The sequence below is a fragment of the Morone saxatilis genome, unplaced genomic scaffold, assembly GCF_004916995.1.
Source record: "Morone saxatilis isolate NCDOM2014 unplaced genomic scaffold, NCSU_SB_2.0 Contig12, whole genome shotgun sequence".
NCBI lineage: Eukaryota > Metazoa > Chordata > Actinopteri > Moronidae > Morone > Morone saxatilis.
The window spans coordinates 10384787-10401550 of NW_023339674.1; the positions used below are offsets into that span (position 1 = coordinate 10384787).

Below are 16764 nucleotides of genomic sequence, written 5' to 3' on the forward strand. Positions count from 1 at the left end.
ATAATGAAAACATAGCTATAAATATTATATTCCATTTCTGCCAATAGATTCTCCTAAATGTTACACACTGGACCTTTAAGAGGGATAAATAAGTGTTTAAATTCTTCACACACACCAATGAACTTGGAGTAAAGATGTTCTTTCGACTAAAATGGTGTAGGCAGAATTCCATTAATGTGTTTTTTGGGGAAAAGCACACCGGCAGTCAGACTTTAACATAGTACGTGTGTGTGTGTGTGTAACTGAGCTGTCTGAGCTCTGAGACCATGGCGGTTATAAATGACACCAGAGTTGATTAGAAATCAGGAGTGCTGAATCAGCTCTCGTTTGCATACAAGCAATATCCCCTCCTCGCCATCCCTAAATCACTGTGCCTGTCGCCTCGCTGCACGCCAGGCTAACGTAGGAAGCAGGTACACCAGCATAGATTGCTGTCATCATGCCTGCCAGTGAATGTTGGTGGATAATGACTTCTCATAGCGATCCATTATTTCTTTGGTATCTATTATTCATAAATCCACATCCAGGCTGTGTACCAAATGGACAAGCTTGTTCCATTTGTTGGGAAGAGAGACGTGACGCCAAAGTTGACGCTTTGCTACAACTACAACTTCTAATTACTTGGCTTTGAGAGAGCATTAAACCGCCCGCTCGTCTCTTCTCCCGCTCTCCCGTTTTTCACTCTCCCTCTCTCTGTCCCCCTGCCCCTTCACACAACCACCCCCCAGGAAAAATAAATGACCAAATTAAATAGAGAAGTGTAATTTTAATTTTGTTATTTTCTTGATGAATGGCTGCTCGTCCGGGCGCCCTGGCTTGCCAGGCGCAGCTCTACGGGGCTTTGACTGATTGGTTTTTAGCCAGGCGGGATGTGAGGGAGGAGGAAAGTGGAGGGGAGAGGGGAGAGAGGAGAAAGGAGAAAGATGAGGTGGGGAGGCTTGGTTAATGATGAAGATTCAGTGAGGGAGAGAGAGAGCAGGGCATCTCAGCTGGAGAGCAGAGATGAAGTGGCGATGATCTGACATACAAATGGCAATGAAAAGGCAGCCGCAGTTTTTACCTGACAATACTGAAGCCATAGTTTGTTATCTTATCTACTGTCAGGCAGTTAGCAGCCATGTCCTGCAAAGACTACCTTCTTGACAGAAGCTGTCATTCAAACATGTTATCATCGATCATGCGGAGGAGAAGGAGGAGATGGAGGAGGAGGAGGAGGAGGAGGAAGACATTTCTACAGTAGTTGTCACAGAATTTGATACATTATTATTCAGTCAGTCAAATCATTTCTGGAAATAGTTATTCCTCCAAATTAAATACTGGACTTTTGCCATACACACTGCCTAGAAAAAAAATTGGAGTGGACTATACAAATGTGGGTTTCAATTTTTGAAGTGAGTGATGTTTCAGGGAATGTGACCCCAATCTTTTATATATATACACACACACACATAGTCAGCCTTAAGGTAATCTAGAAAGAAAGGGAAAATAGCAGGAGGGTGACTGCTAGAGAGGGAGTGTAAACATCAGAGAGGAAAAGGGAGATGGAGAGCGAGATAATGAGACAAAAAAATGGACAGAAAAGTGGAAGACTTTGAAGATGGAGACATGCAGATAAGGAAAACAGGGACAAAGAAAGAGGGCTAGAGATGAGAGGGCAGAAAAAAAGGAAAAAAAAGCAGCGATAGAAAGAGGCTAAAACAGAAGGAGGCTCTGATTGCTGGAATGATTGCATGGAAATTGTTAGATCAGGTTTCCAGTCGAACTACATTCAGCTACATGCTGAAGCCCTAACTGCAAATATCCTTCAAGCTTCCCTCCCCATACCCACAGAGCGCCAGACGCCTGTAAGCGAGCAACGAATCATAATGGAATACTTAATTATCCTGACAAGGGAATAGAATATTTATCTGGAATTGTTGTATTTTAAAGAGGTGGATGAATTTTTCTTTCACCAAAGAGTATATGTCACTATATACCCACTACATTAATGATCTTGATAAAGTACTGTGTGCAGCTGCTGCGAGTATTTAAAGCAGGCAGCAAGCAGATTTTCATGATACCATGTTCTTTTTCCTTTGGAGAAATCTCCCTCTCAATCTCTCTTCCCCCACTTGTCCCTCTCTTCTTTCTATAATAACATTCAAGGCCTTATTGTTATTGCTCAGCTTTTTTGATTTCTTATTTGTATGTCCATGTTCTGCCTGTCTCTGCCCCCTGTCAGTCTATTGATCCAGGCCAGCAGTTCACCTGGGAACACTCCAACCTGGAGGTGAACAAGCCTAAAAATCGTTATGCCAACGTCATCGCCTATGACCACTCCCGCGTCATCCTGGCTCCCATCGAGGGTAAGGCTCACCCATCCTCACACTCTGCACCCACACGACCTCAGAGATGAGCTGAGCTCATTGCAGATCATTCGGGAAATCCTCATAATTACAGAGTCAGTTTAAGTAATTATAATAATTTGTACTGGCTAGACATACACTAGAGCAGATGGGACTAGACAGTGAAGACTAAACTAGAACAGTGTATGAATGCTGAATAGAATTAATTAAATACTATAAAGACGGTAAAATACATACTGTACCGTATGGACTACACTTGGCATCATTACAGTATAATATGTACTTTATCAAAAAAACAATAGAGAAAAAGAAAGAATAAATACTCCAGACGGGGCTGGATAACACAAGCATTGCCTTGAGTCAACACAGTAGCATGACGCAAAATAGAATTAGTGAATGAGGGAAATAAAATGAAATAATTTATTGTATGTGCAGTTCATATTCCGTTCAGCAGCCACCAGTGGATTTGTAGATCAAAACTACATTTTGTTGGAGGCTAAATGGAGGACATGTTTCAGCTCAACTTGGTCTCGAGCAGCAAAGCAGTATATAGAATCGTATTATTTTGGGGGGTTAGGCGAGGGCTTGTTTTGGCTCATCTTTGGGCCCAGCACTCAGTCAGACTGATCCAGGAATTTACCCAGTGTTTTCACCGTCCCATTTGTCTCATCAGATATGCCCCGCTCTCATGACTTCCCTCTAACTGCCCACAGACACAGTACTGAGAATCTCTGAGCCAGAAAAAGTCTTCCTCTGACTCCTAAATCTCAAGGGACATTGTCAGAGGTAGTCACCCTTCACCGCTAACATTGTTCTGGCGTTGCATCACCAGAAGAGCTCCCAGACTCCTCACAGTAGTGCCAAACTCCCTACTCCACAGTAATCTCCTTTTGTGTGAGCTAACTGCTCCAGCTAGATTTCGACATCTCGCAATAGTCAGGCCAATTTGAGGGTGCGACAACATGCATAACAAAATTATCCCAGGGAAAAAATGCCTCGTCCATAAATACATAAATTAATCAAGTCTGAAATTTCTATTTTACACTGCAGTGATTTTGCCATTAGTTGCAGCAGTAGAACAATTCATGCACACCGCCATTCTCTGTTCACTTAGCTATGACTAAAGCCAAGGCACCACAGTCGGATTCTGCGACGTGGTATCCGTTTTAATGACATTTTCCTTTCTTTCATTTCTTCATTCTTTTCTTCTTTCTTCTCTTTTCTTCTTTCTTCTCCCTCCATTTCTCTCTCTCACCCTCCCTCTTTTTCTCTATCTTATTCATCCTCTCCACCCTGGTTGTTGTCCTCACTGCGTCTCCTCTCTTAAATTAGCCCAGTCGAGTGTTTCATTGTTGGACGCTTGAGTGAGGAGACGTCAGTCAAAGAGACGTGACTCTCCAACACAGATGCCGCCACACTGGAGTCTCTTTGCAAGTGACAGGATTTTAGAAGTTGGTGCAATGAAGAAGGGTGATGTTAGGTCTTATCACAATCAAATGCTCAGTGTTAGACATACTCTAATCACAGATTATCTTGCTTACATTTATGACATTTTAGCTTTAATCTCTTTTTAAAACAACTCAAACTTACTGAGCCTGTAGTGATTTTGCACCAAGCTCGAGGACACCTTGACTTTTAACATTCGGGACAGTCCACACCACCACAAAGCCCTGAATCCTTCATATCTTAGCTTGATTACAGTTTTCTATTGCACATGATGAGACTAGAGGCTTGTTTCATAATTGCATAAATTTGTACACTTGGTATCATGAGCAATCCTGATGAAGCCTTGCAGTGAACTTCATATTTTAGCTTTGAAGTGTTCTGTTACTACTGCAGACACATTAAAGGATGTCACATAATACTTTGATAGTTACATGCAATTCATTCGAAGCAGGATTTTGCGAAAGAGTTTACAAGTGCTATGTACACACCATGCTTGCATTAAAATGTTGCCATTACACATTTGTCTACCAAGCACTGTGGAGGGGTGCCTTACAGTTAGATTAAGTGGGACCGGTGTGCAACAGAGCATGGTGGCAAGCTGAGAGGGATGGTAGCTGGATCTACCTCCCAGTGGTGGTGGCTGAGTGGCTGATTTACTCCTCACTATCCTCTATCTTCAAACACACTCCATCCGTGGTGGTAGTCAATCAAATGTAGGTTGCTACACAATATCTACAGGAACCAAGGCAGAACCACAGATGTAGAAAAAGAAAATGATGAAAGAGCAGAACAGAAAGTTGTGGCAGTAAGGCAGTTGCTGCATTTGAATCCATTCAAATGAAACAACAACTGAGGTTTCCTTCAGCTCTACAGTAGCAGAGAGGGACCAGGGCTTTGAGATTGTTTCAACATCTCATTCAATCTTGTATTATGTCTTAAAATATTGTTGTCAAACCAAGCACTAAGATCTATTGGGCAAGAATAATATCTATAATATTTTAAGTCCCCGAAGCTGACATGATCAGCCACAACTTAAGACACTGCCACTTACATTTTCACCAATCTCAGCCAATTTTCACTTGTTTCAGTAATTAGAGGTGTGAGAACTTGTTATATAAGTATTTTTTTTGTTTCCAGTCTAGAATCTTTACACTTTCATTGATTGGGAAACAGGGTCAGTGTGTGTGAAAACTGTGAATTATTGAGGCAGATGGCACAATACAAAAGGGTGCAAATAATGAGTAAAGTAAAATAATGAAAAAGTCGAATGGACTAAAAATTAAAATGGATTCAAGAGGAAAGGACAGAAGTACAATGTTCCAACTCTTGATATTTTCTTTCCTGTTATCTGTATCTAGGTATCACTGGTAGCGACTATATCAATGCCAACTACATTGATGGCTACAGGAAGCAGAATGCCTACATCGCCACCCAGGGTCCATTACCAGAGACATTTGGGGACTTCTGGAGGATGGTGTGGGAACAGAGAGCAGCCACTGTGGTCATGATGACCAGGCTGGAGGAGAAATCACGGGTAAGTCTGCTCAACCAATTTTTGGAATGATGCTGTTTTTACCACTTTAAAATATTGTTTTTTAAATAAACCTCAAAATCAAATCATTGGTTCACATGATCAAGTACAGGAACCAGCTGCTGAAAATGGCACAGCTTTGCAGTGATTCCCCAGTTGCACACCTGAACTTCATTGGTCGATAATCAGATTTCATTTTCTTGAGATGGATTGCCTTCAGAGAAGTGCAGGGATTTGAATTGGGTGGTGAAAATAGCAAGGGAGGGTGATAAAACAGTGTTAACTCAAACACAATCTACCTGTGCACATCTGATAAGTTGGGCTGCGCATCCACTGGGACTGTCTTCACAGACTTGGCTCTGTTTTTTCTCCTTATTTGCTGTGGAAACGACAAGCTGTTGCATGTTCCCTACAGTGCTGAGAGCTTAGCAAGTTTTAGTGCTCAGAGTGCACAGTGCAGGAAGTTAAAAGTACATTTTAAGCGGAGTGCCATGGAGTTTCTGCAGTACTCGTGACCAATGCCTCCCACAACCATCTGTTGATAGTGGAAGTTAGAGGAACAGTTCATGGAGAGTACAGTAGCTTAGCTCCAGAAGGTAGGAATGAGATGGCAGGGTGTGATCACATTACTCCACTTTTGTGTGTTTCTTTTTTGTTTGTTTTCTTTTTATACATTTATGTCAATGCTATGTGGCCACAATGTGCGCTGGAAGTTCATTCTTCGGAAGGCGCTCAGCCTGGTGTCCTTGAGGTCAAAATGAACATTTTCCATAGTTACAGTCCAACTTTTTTGAGTTGTGCCTTTTTTCATCGCAAACTAAGTCTAGCAAAGAACAGAGAAGGTTTCAGAGTAAGAAGGCAACAGCAGCACTTAAAACCAAGAACATTAAAAGCAGAAAATGTATTGAAAAATTGGCAGCTGTTTTCTGTGATCATAGTGAATCAGCAGAAAGCACGTTGAGTCTGTTAAGGAAGTCTCTTAAGTGTTTGACAGTTGGATACTGATTGTGTTTGCCCATAGTGACAGCTAGTCATTACATAAACAAAGTGCCAGGCGTATGACCCATTTTTCTAAATTATGAGCTGAGAATGCAGGTGAGCATAATAAAAAAGAAATCAAATAAAGCCAAATGGTGTGAGTGCACCCTTAGGACGGATCTATAAAGTCTGTATTCTTTGCTATCAAGGAGTGGACTTGTCTAAATGTCAAAAAGCCAACTGCGATGTTTCATCCTGTCAACTCAAACCTGTGTCAACATCAGGCTCACTCACCCCAGGTGTCTCCACTGATTTTCCCTCCCTCTATCCCTTTTCAATTGTTTACCTATCCTCCATACTGACATGCGCGGTCCACTCCTGTCAAACGTGATCAAGATTAGCGGGCGGTAGAACTTGGGTGTCAGCTTGAGCAGGAAATGGGAGAGAAAGCTGAAGAGCAGCACATCTCCCTCACTTGTTGTCACATCTCATCTGATGTCCACTGGCGCGTCACACCCCATATTGAATGAATAGTTATTAAGTGGGCTGACAGGAGAGTAAAGCAGGTGTTGTTTTTTCAGAAATACTGTAGAGCCGCTGAACAAAAAACTGTTAAAAATTCATCCAGGAAAACATATAGAAAAAAAGGAGATATTTTATGTGAGGACTGAAATGATAACACTTTATCAGGTTTTATTTAGATACGATCAGATACGGGTGGATAGGTAAAGTGATTATGTTCCCTACATTTGAAATAAGCTGATGTTTTGCATTGGTATTGAACATTTCTGTTATAAGATTTAGTGAAGAATGCAAGAAGGATTTGTGTAAGGTTGGTGAAGTTAAGCTGTAAGAGTGGAGTTGCTGTGACAGTCTGGTCACATCTGTTCAGTCTGCATAGTGTTGTTTCTCAGATTTGAAATACAGAGAAACTACCCTGGTGTTTCTGTCAACACCGCCTGGTGTTTGAATCCACAGGAGTGATTGCTTTAGGAGTGGTGCGCGTGAGCGAACATGATTTGAATTTTTCTTCACTCTTCCATTTTTGTGCATGATCTTGTTCATTAGTGGAGACATCATTTAATAGACTGTAACATACATATTGCAACTGATATCTCTTTGTGTCTGTCTCTCTCTCACTTCCAGATTAAGTGTGACCAGTACTGGCCAAGTCGGGGCACAGAAACCTATGGTATGACCCAAGTGACCCTGTTGGACACCATAGAACTGGCCACTTTCTGTGTCCGCACTTTTTCCTTGCACAAGGTATGAGGATTTATTTCTCTCTACCACACACAAAAAACACACATATGTACATGACTGCTGTCTACATCTTCTTTTCTCAAACAAAATTATATTTATTATCAAGTTGGATAACAGTGAATAACATCATTATTCAATGTCTGTCCAGTAAACAGAAGTCCAATTCATGGAAAAATACAGATGCAAAGTTTACATAAGCAACAAAAAGGATAGCATAAACCTTATGTTGTTTGTCCATTCAATGTAAAAGTATGTACAAAGAAGCCTTAGTCCTAATTGTCCTTCCAGTCCTCCCCTTTTACCTTGTTCAGGTCTCTCTCTCCTCAGAAGATCATCTGTTTATGTGCATCTGCCAAATTGGAGCACTTAGGTAAAGTGAGCAGAAGAGAAACTCAATATACATAATTGGCAGACTGCTCTCATGCTCCTATGCGTGCTCAAGTCTCCACACAAATGAAAACATTCTTAAGAAGCATACACAAACATAGTGAAGGTTGCACAGAAACACAAACTCACAAAACCCAAATACATGTAGTTGCCATGACAGATATGCATAGGTATGAGGACACTCTCATGTAGACACAGTCTCACATACATGATCATGCACACAAAAATAACTGTAAGGAGACATTTAGCTGAGACACTGCCATTGGAAGGATAGGATAGATTTTCAGAATTTTCCTCTTAGCCATATAGCACCACGTTTCAGTCACAATTGTCTTTGAAGCTGGAGTTTCAGTGGAACAATGAGAACCAGAACAAACCAATGATGGTAAAGATAGCAAAATATCAGCAGCCACAGAGCTTTAAAGCTTACTGGTTGACATTCAGGGGCCATTTACATTCTGCCGCTCTCAGCCTCCATCAAACCCACGATATGATTATTTTTCTATTTGTCCTTCCTCTCCTCCTTATAACCGCAGCCATTGCTGTGATTTCTCACTGAGCTGTTTTCACTTTATATCTCTGTGAAACAATATTTTGTTGAAGTATAAGGTAAGTATAAGGTAGCAGAAGCCGACAGTAGACAAACAGTGGATCTACAAAGCAGTCACCGTGGTAGCTATCCATATGTATGTGTGTCCTGCAGTGATGCAGAATTGTGTCTACTGATAAATCCTTAACAAAAACATGAAATTTAAAGAAAACCAGCAGCCAAGCACCAAACACATACATGCAGCCTGACTCAACTGCAGAAACAGGGAATGTCCAAAAAAAAAAGGAAAATAAGATTTAGGTCAGTTTGCTTTTAATTACCACACTCATTTATTCATTTATTCAGCAAGGAAAAAATTCCCTCTGTCAGGGAAGCAGAAACACTGCATTGAAATGCAAACAGCACCTCCATTAGATGATCTTCTGAGAGGAGAGGAGGACAGAAAGATGCAAGGGAGATGTTTTTCTCTCTCTCTCTCTCTCTCTCTCTCTCTTCTTATCCTTCTCAAAAATCCTCCTCTGGATCCCAGCTTGTATCTTTGATGCGTTGAGAGTTGAGTTTGAGGCGCGAGCTGACAGACGGCTGTGTAATGTGGGTGTTTGTTGCATGTATCTGTAGATGTTCTGAGCTGCGGCAACGTGAGAGCATGAAGATATAAACCTGCACTGTTCAGTATAGAAATTATCATACTTATTATAGTATATTAGCCATCTGATCGGCTGAAGGTGTTTCCCAAAGGAAAATTACACCCTGTTAAGTGATACTGCACCAAAAAATCTATCTTAAAGGTCCAGTGCGTAAAATGTAGGAGCCTCTGTTGGCAGAAACAGAATATAATATGCTTAACTATGTTTTCATTGGTGTATAATGCCAGGATATAAGAATTTTTATGTTTTTGTTACTTAGGCATGTGAATCAGTTGCACAAACCCATACAGGGGAGGTTAATTTCCCCTAAAGAGAAATGCCTGAAATGTGTGCTGAGTCAGACTAATGGTTTAAAAATAAGGGGGCAGATGAAAGGCATCCAAAAATGACGCGGGTTGAAGGGAAGTGGTTACACCTGGAATGCTGATTAAAACCCTCATCATGCCCCTAAAATGCCAAGAACAGTGCACGATGTCTACTCTGGCCATGTTCCATGAAATTATATTTATATAACCCAAAATCACAAATCACAGTTTGCCCCTGGGGGTTTAGCAAAAGCAGCATACTCTCCATATGTGCTTATGTTTCTTAAGAAACAAATAAACCTGTTGGTCAGTCACTCCAAACACCATATCCAACCCACCTTACTCTTGCTGTTCCAGAATGGCTCTAGTGAGAAGCGGGAGGTTCGTCAGTTCCAGTTCACGGCGTGGCCTGACCACGGCGTACCAGAGTACCCGACCCCATTCCTGGCCTTCCTCCGTAGGGTGAAGACCTGCAACCCGCCTGACGCTGGACCTATCATTGCTCACTGCAGGTCAGTACCAACGCTTTGTTGTTAGTTTTGGTCAAAATAGTCTTTATTTGCTCCAAGTGCCTTTTTTAAAAACGTTTTATGCAACAGGAATGTGTGTGCCCTAGTGGGGCAGTTGTATGTGCCCCTATGGTTAGCTGAATGCCACTCGAGCCTAGCTTTACATGGAAGAGGTATGCCTTTTTCATGTTGGACCCTTTCCAAAGTTTGTCTATGTGTATGTCCATGAGCAAATAGAATGGCAGAGCTCCTGTGCAGCTGTCATACATTATATAACACACATTATACAAACACATGGTCTCTTTCTTACCAGCCCTCCATCTTTTTTTCTCCATTGGTCACATCATCTTTCTTTTTAAGGCATCCCTTTTTTTCTGTGCTTTTATTCTCTCCACCACTGTCTCTTTTTTTGCCTCTCTGTGAAAAGCCTCACAGTAATCCCTTCCCATCTTTCCTGCTTCTGCCTTTTTGCTCCTTAGCCCTTCCTCCTTTTACAAGTAACATTTCTCAAATGGCTTATTCAAATTGAAACCTTCCTTTTTGTCAAGATAAGAAGACTTCAGTGAGTCCAAAGCACTACACAATGAAACAAAATTTTGACAGCTTGCTTCGCTCAGTCTCCATCACTGTCTTCTTGTTGTTCTGTCTGTCATTTTTAGTTGTTTCTGTATTCCCTCTCTAGCTATCACTATATCTCTTTGTTTTCCTCACCCACTAAATTATTTAAAGTGTAATGCCAACACAAATCTACAAGCATTACTGGACACACACAACCACCTCATTTTAATATTTACCACAAATTATAGTTCAATTCCTACAACACAAATGAGACAAGCACTTAGTATTAAGAAAATGAATATTCAAATCCACAACACCCTGAGAAGATAAGAACCTAGAAAAACAAACGTCTGCAACTACTTTTTTCTCTTTCTTCTCCTTCCTTAGTGCGGGTGTCGGTCGGACAGGTTGCTTCATCGTCATTGACGCCATGCTTGAGCGTATTAAGCACGAGAAAACGGTTGACATTTATGGCCACGTGACGCTGATGCGCTCACAGCGGAACTACATGGTGCAGACAGAAGACCAGTACAGCTTCATTCATGATGCACTGCTGGAAGCGGTGGCCTGCGGCAACACTGAAGTGGCTGCCCGGAGCCTCTATTCCTACATCCAGAAGCTGGCACAGGTGGAGAGCGGCGAACATGTCACTGGCATGGAGCTAGAGTTCAAGGTACATGCAATTTCCTTAATAACCTTTCTAAAGTACGCTGTTGTAACTAAAATTACAGGGTTTTACACAGTTTAGGTTCTCTCTTTCTTCTTTTCACTAATAACCCATGACTGTGTCTGACAAAGTGTTTCAGGTTACCTTAAACTACTACTGGGGTCTAATATGTAAATTACAAGACAAACAGCCTGTAGTTTACAGTACAAGCACCAAATAAAACTTTTGTATTTTTTGCTCTTTATCATTATTAGCAGTGTGCTTAATTAGAAAAAAAAAGCTTTTTGATTTGAACAACACATATAGTTGTTCCTGACCAGCAGTTGTCTTTCTGGCAAGAAAATGTGAAACAAAATGAAGAGACTGGGGAAGACATAAAATTGATGATTACTGTAACGGATTGGGGAAACTGAGAGAGTACTCGAGTGAAGATGCAGTTTACAGCAAATCCTTACAGTATATCTCTTACAAACTGAGGTAGGTGTTAGACAAGAGGCAGCTTGGATGTTTCTTTCAGCTTGTTGCTCAGATATACAGAATGAAAACAAAATGAACAAAGTGTAAGACATAGTAAACTTAAAGTGTTAAGATTTTGAAATAAAGTCTTCTCTAGAAGATGTTATACCTTTCAGCCCCAGGTAAGTGCAATATAGATTAAAGCAGCCTTATTTACATTGCAAATATTTGTCATTTTATACTGTACCTGCCGTCCAAGTAATAGGATCTCATATGGGCTAGAAAGCAAATCTCCTTTATATTCTTGAGCCTCACTTCAATAATTTAATCACTTACAGATACACAGTATTTACATTATTACTGTATTTGTTGCAAAGCTAGAAAATGGAAATACTGAAGCCCCTCACTGTTTGGCCACAATGTTCATTTTGGAGGATTTGGAATAATATGCTTAAGCAAAGAAATTGGGTTTAATCTAGCAGGCACAAGACAAAGGATTCTGCCTGAAAGCAGCATGGATTTGAGTTTAGGTTCAAGAAAGAAAGTGTGTATGCTTTCTTAGAGAAATTCATGACAAAGCAATAGGTAAGGATAGACGGTCAGGCACAGTGTTTACATAGATCTCCATTAAAGATCTTAACAATCATCAACTTATAAACTCACCTCAGCTTCCAGTCAGTATCTACTGACCTTGAATTGCACACACGCTCACTCTCAAATCATCTATCATCTTCCCATCGCCATTCACCAACACAGCCACCCTGCCAAGGAACAATAATAGTGCTGGTGTGTTTCGACCTTTTTTTTTTACTTACTGGCGCACAACAGTGATGGAATCTCCATCGCCATCTGTAACAGGGATAATGCTGAGCTGGCGTCAGGAGTCAAACGGGGATTAATAACATCCACACTACAGTCTGGATAGAGAAGAGAGGTGTGTGTGAAGAGGGGTGGGGGAGCTAAGTAATTAATACTTGATGATGACAAATGGAGGTGGATGGCAGGGCAAGTGGAGGGAGGAACGTTTGGCTAATGAACAAAGGGACGACTGAATGCTAACTTGGCACTAAGGAAGTGATTTGACAGAATTCTGCGCTATAGGGACGGGTGAGAGGGTATTGTCATTCTCAGGTGGGAAGCGGCGTCATGCAGAGTTAAGCTGTGACTGGTGGGATTCACAGCAGTTCAGCGGGGAGAATGAACCGAGAACAGGGACTTGTCGTGAAGTTGTCAGACTAGTGCTTTCTGGCATATGTGCACAAATAACGAGCATGTTCAGGGACAGATTCGTGCACAGAAGACATTTGTGCACATAACCCCCATGCAGGAGAAGTATTCAGCAACATACAGTACACAAATCATAACACGGACCAAAAAAAGAACTACTGGGCTACTGGGACCCATGTGAAATGAAATAGCAAAGGAATGATTTGGAATTAAGTAGCAGAGTTTTAATTGGGATCCAAATGCAAACAAGGAGACAAAAATGCTTTTCGGTTTCAAAATAAAAATGATGATGAGAGTTTACAAGAACTTTTTGAGGCATTGGTTACTAGGGACTGTGATGATGTATATATTATAAAAAACATATTGTCGAATTGTTTATTTACATTATGGTTAGGGCGGGTTATGAGCATAATCACAATTTAGTAAGCACTATGTTCTGACATATAACACCAAATATGATTATCCCGGTTATGGTGAAACATGCTTAATATACATTATCTTACCTTCCCAGTCTTCCAACTCAAAATAGAAAAGGAACTGGCAGAAGTACCCTAGGTTCTTCTCTGCCCTGTTGAATAACAGGTTGCCAGATTTGGCTCCGTTCCCTGCACCCTCTGCAGAGTTTGGTGGTGTAGCTGAGGTCCTCTTTAGCGCTGCCAGGCCACCTCAAGGCTTTCCAGGTGCCTTTGTGAAACACAGATCAAAGGGAGGACAGTAGCAAGGGAGGAGAAGGGTTGGACCTAATCCAAGTGGCCACTGACAAAGAGATACTGGTGCTGTAGAATTAGAGAGAGAGAGAGAAAGAGAGAGAGGGGACAGCACTCTAATGGGAACAAGAGTTTGTTGTTCACGCTGCGATTCAAAGAGCAACACTTTCACTTTGTGTATTTTGACAACCATTGAGAGACCAGGAAAATTAATCTGCATTCCCGCCTACTTTTTAGTGAGGTCAGCTGCATCTCATCTCCCTCTCTCTCTCCTCCCTCTCTTGCTATGCTGCTTGTGTCTTCGGTGTGCCATGCTTTTTCCTGTCTGAAAGGAGCCCTAAACAATTTGATCAGGGTGTCTTCCATTTGCAGGCAAAGCAAGCAAAACACACACACACACACACATATTCTTATTTGAGACATTGAAGCCAAAAAGAAGCGATCATAAGACTTGCTGACCCACAAACTCCCACTGAGCTCCCTATGACAATGATGATGTTGCAGTACAGCTTTTCATTTTGATCATTATGTTGTGTCTGTGTCTGTGTGTGTGTGTTTGTCTTTCTTAACATTCCTGTGTGAGTCTATGTTTTCTGCACACATACCACACTGCCATTATCAAAGGCACTGGTGACCCACTTTTAGACGAGTTTTCTGTTTAGTACAGACTTGATCCAGAAGCTTGTTATTCTGGGTGTGTGGAATATTTTCCATCGTTGCATCTGACCCTGCAGGACCCCACAAGTAGCAAAAGTGGATGAAGTTTCTGAATTGCTTTCCGATAAATATAATCTTGATAAACAATGTCCGTTTGAAGCTGCGCCATTGTCGGTAAAGCAGATTAGACAGGGTTTGCTTTATTACTTTCTGTCATTGATATACTCCTCTTGATCTGTCTCGCACCTGTCCTCCCCTCCCTTCTTATCTCCCCATCTCTCTTCCTTTTATCACCCTCTCCTGCTCTTCCTTCCTCTCTTTTCATGCCTCTTTGTAACTACCGTGGCTTTTGCAACTTCACTTTCTATTTGTTTTCTTTTCATCTTCTTCCCCCTCTGTACCTTTCATTCCACACTACCTGTATAACAATTTTCCTTCTGTATTTTTTTATTTTTTTTTTACATAACTTCTTTTTTCTTCTTTCCTCTCCAGCGTTTGGCCAACTCCAAAGCCCACACGTCGCGCTTCATCAGTGCCAACCTTCCCTGCAACAAGTTCAAGAATCGGCTGGTCAACATCATGCCCTATGAGACCACGCGCGTCTGCCTGCAGCCAATCAGAGGCCTGGAAGGATCAGACTACATCAATTCCAGCTTTATTGATGGATACAGGTAGGAAGAAGGGTGAGATGGTGGGAAACATACAAGCAGGAGGCATGTGTGAATAGATGCCTTTACTGTCTTTTCTATTGCCAGGAAAACTCTTGAACTTGATAATGCATGACAGAATTGTTAAATGTTCATCTCTGAGAGGTTGAATTTAAATATACATTTGTGGAGATAAAATAGAGTAGATAAGGGAAATTGGGATTTGTGAAAGGAAGATGCCTAATTCACTCAGCAAACGTATACAAATAGCTATTTTGTCTCTGCAATCCCCAAGGTAAAATCACTGTCTTCCTCAAAAATCAGCCTCAGCAAGAACGTTTTAAGTGTTTCTACAGGAATTTGCATCAGTGGTGTTTAAAATGGCTGATTAATTATACTAGACATAAAGGACATTAATATGGTTTTCTGTTTACAGGCAACAGAAGGCCTACATTGCAACACAGGGCCCTCTGGCAGAGACTACAGAAGACTTCTGGAGAATGCTCTGGGAGAACAACTCTACTATTGTAGTCATGTTGACCAAATTGAGAGAAATGGGACGGGTAGGACAAAACACACATGGCCGAAAACATTTGATTTATGTTATTTCTTATCCATTGATGCAATGTTTCAAATAGTAAAGGGAAATAAAATGTAAAAAGGTTAACAAAGGTTTTGTTTACCCTTTTGCTCAAACAGGAAAAGTGTCACCAGTACTGGCCAGCGGAGCGCTCTGCCAGGTACCAGTACTTTGTGGTTGATCCCATGGCAGAGTACAACATGCCTCAGTACATCCTCAGAGAGTTCAAGGTCACGGACGCCAGGGTAAGACATACCTGAGGGTGTTGGATGTGGGAACAAGCAGCAATTTAAGACCAGTGTAATCATGAACATTTTTTAGCAAACATAGTAATTACTAGGATTTTGTTCAGAAAAAGTTGGGAAGTTACACAAGAAACTGAGATAAAAACAGTGTATTGTTGGGTAACACTTGACACCATTATTTCCATTTATTTCCCTACCCAGCTAAAAGTAAATTTGTACTTAATTGTTGTCTTAAACATCACTAGGAAATATTGAACTTTCAATATCAGCCACTCAGATTCAAAGAGCAAGAAGTAGTTATAATAAATTATCCATTTTATAATGACGTTCAATACAGAAGTGTATCGCTCATGAATAATCATACAGTATACAGAGACACCACTTTCTCAGTAACCTCAAAAGACCGGAATGCAATCCAGTGGCCAATTATGCTGTAATTTCCACAATTGCACTGTCGATGCCCTTCACTGGAGTTTGGGAAATGTAGGAGATTTAGCAGGTTAAGGAAAAGTAGGCCACATGAACACAGAAACATCACAAGTAAATCATATTTTCTTTCCTCAAAAAATGGCTTTGATATTGTAATTTTGCTCTGTGGTTAGATGGGTTTCCACACAAAACAAGATACCGGGATGACTTATTGTGGAAAGTAACTTCATTCAAATATTAATGAGAGTTCACAACCAAGTGACTTTTCTTGCCCCGAACTGTTTATAACCTACTCTACAGTACTGTAGTTATCTTTTTACCTCAGGATTTCTTTTTTGGTCCAATTAGGTCGGACAGTTTGAAGCAGCAGCAGAACTGTAGCACAGAAATAAAAATGCTTCCTCTCTTTGCCAAACAGGCTGACATATCCAATGATTTCCTAGGCGGTGTGGCAGCTAGTTAGCAGTCTTCCTGTTGGTATTTCCATACTGATTTGCTATTCTCAGCACAAATACACACACCCATGTATATACACATACTCTTATACACACACACACACACACACACACACACACCTTTGTATCTTTTAACATATTCAACATACAGGTTTTTACGCAATTTATGTTTTAA

The 16764-nt window shown here is 41.0% G+C and overlaps 1 protein-coding gene across 1 annotated transcript in view; it reads left to right on the top strand.

Annotated features, from left to right (window-relative positions):
- Window positions 1-15735, top strand: part of ptprsa (protein tyrosine phosphatase receptor type Sa) — a gene marked incomplete in the record, with an annotated part of 117012 nt that extends 101277 nt beyond the window's left edge. The window contains 8 exon segments of the mRNA XM_035653519.1: window positions 2222-2345; window positions 5150-5325; window positions 7447-7566; window positions 9810-9964; window positions 10907-11192; window positions 14726-14904; window positions 15317-15443; window positions 15580-15735. Coding sequence (XP_035509412.1) covers window positions 2222-2345; window positions 5150-5325; window positions 7447-7566; window positions 9810-9964; window positions 10907-11192; window positions 14726-14904; window positions 15317-15443; window positions 15580-15720 — 1308 coding nt within the window.
- Window positions 15736-16764: the final 1029 nt, after the last annotated feature.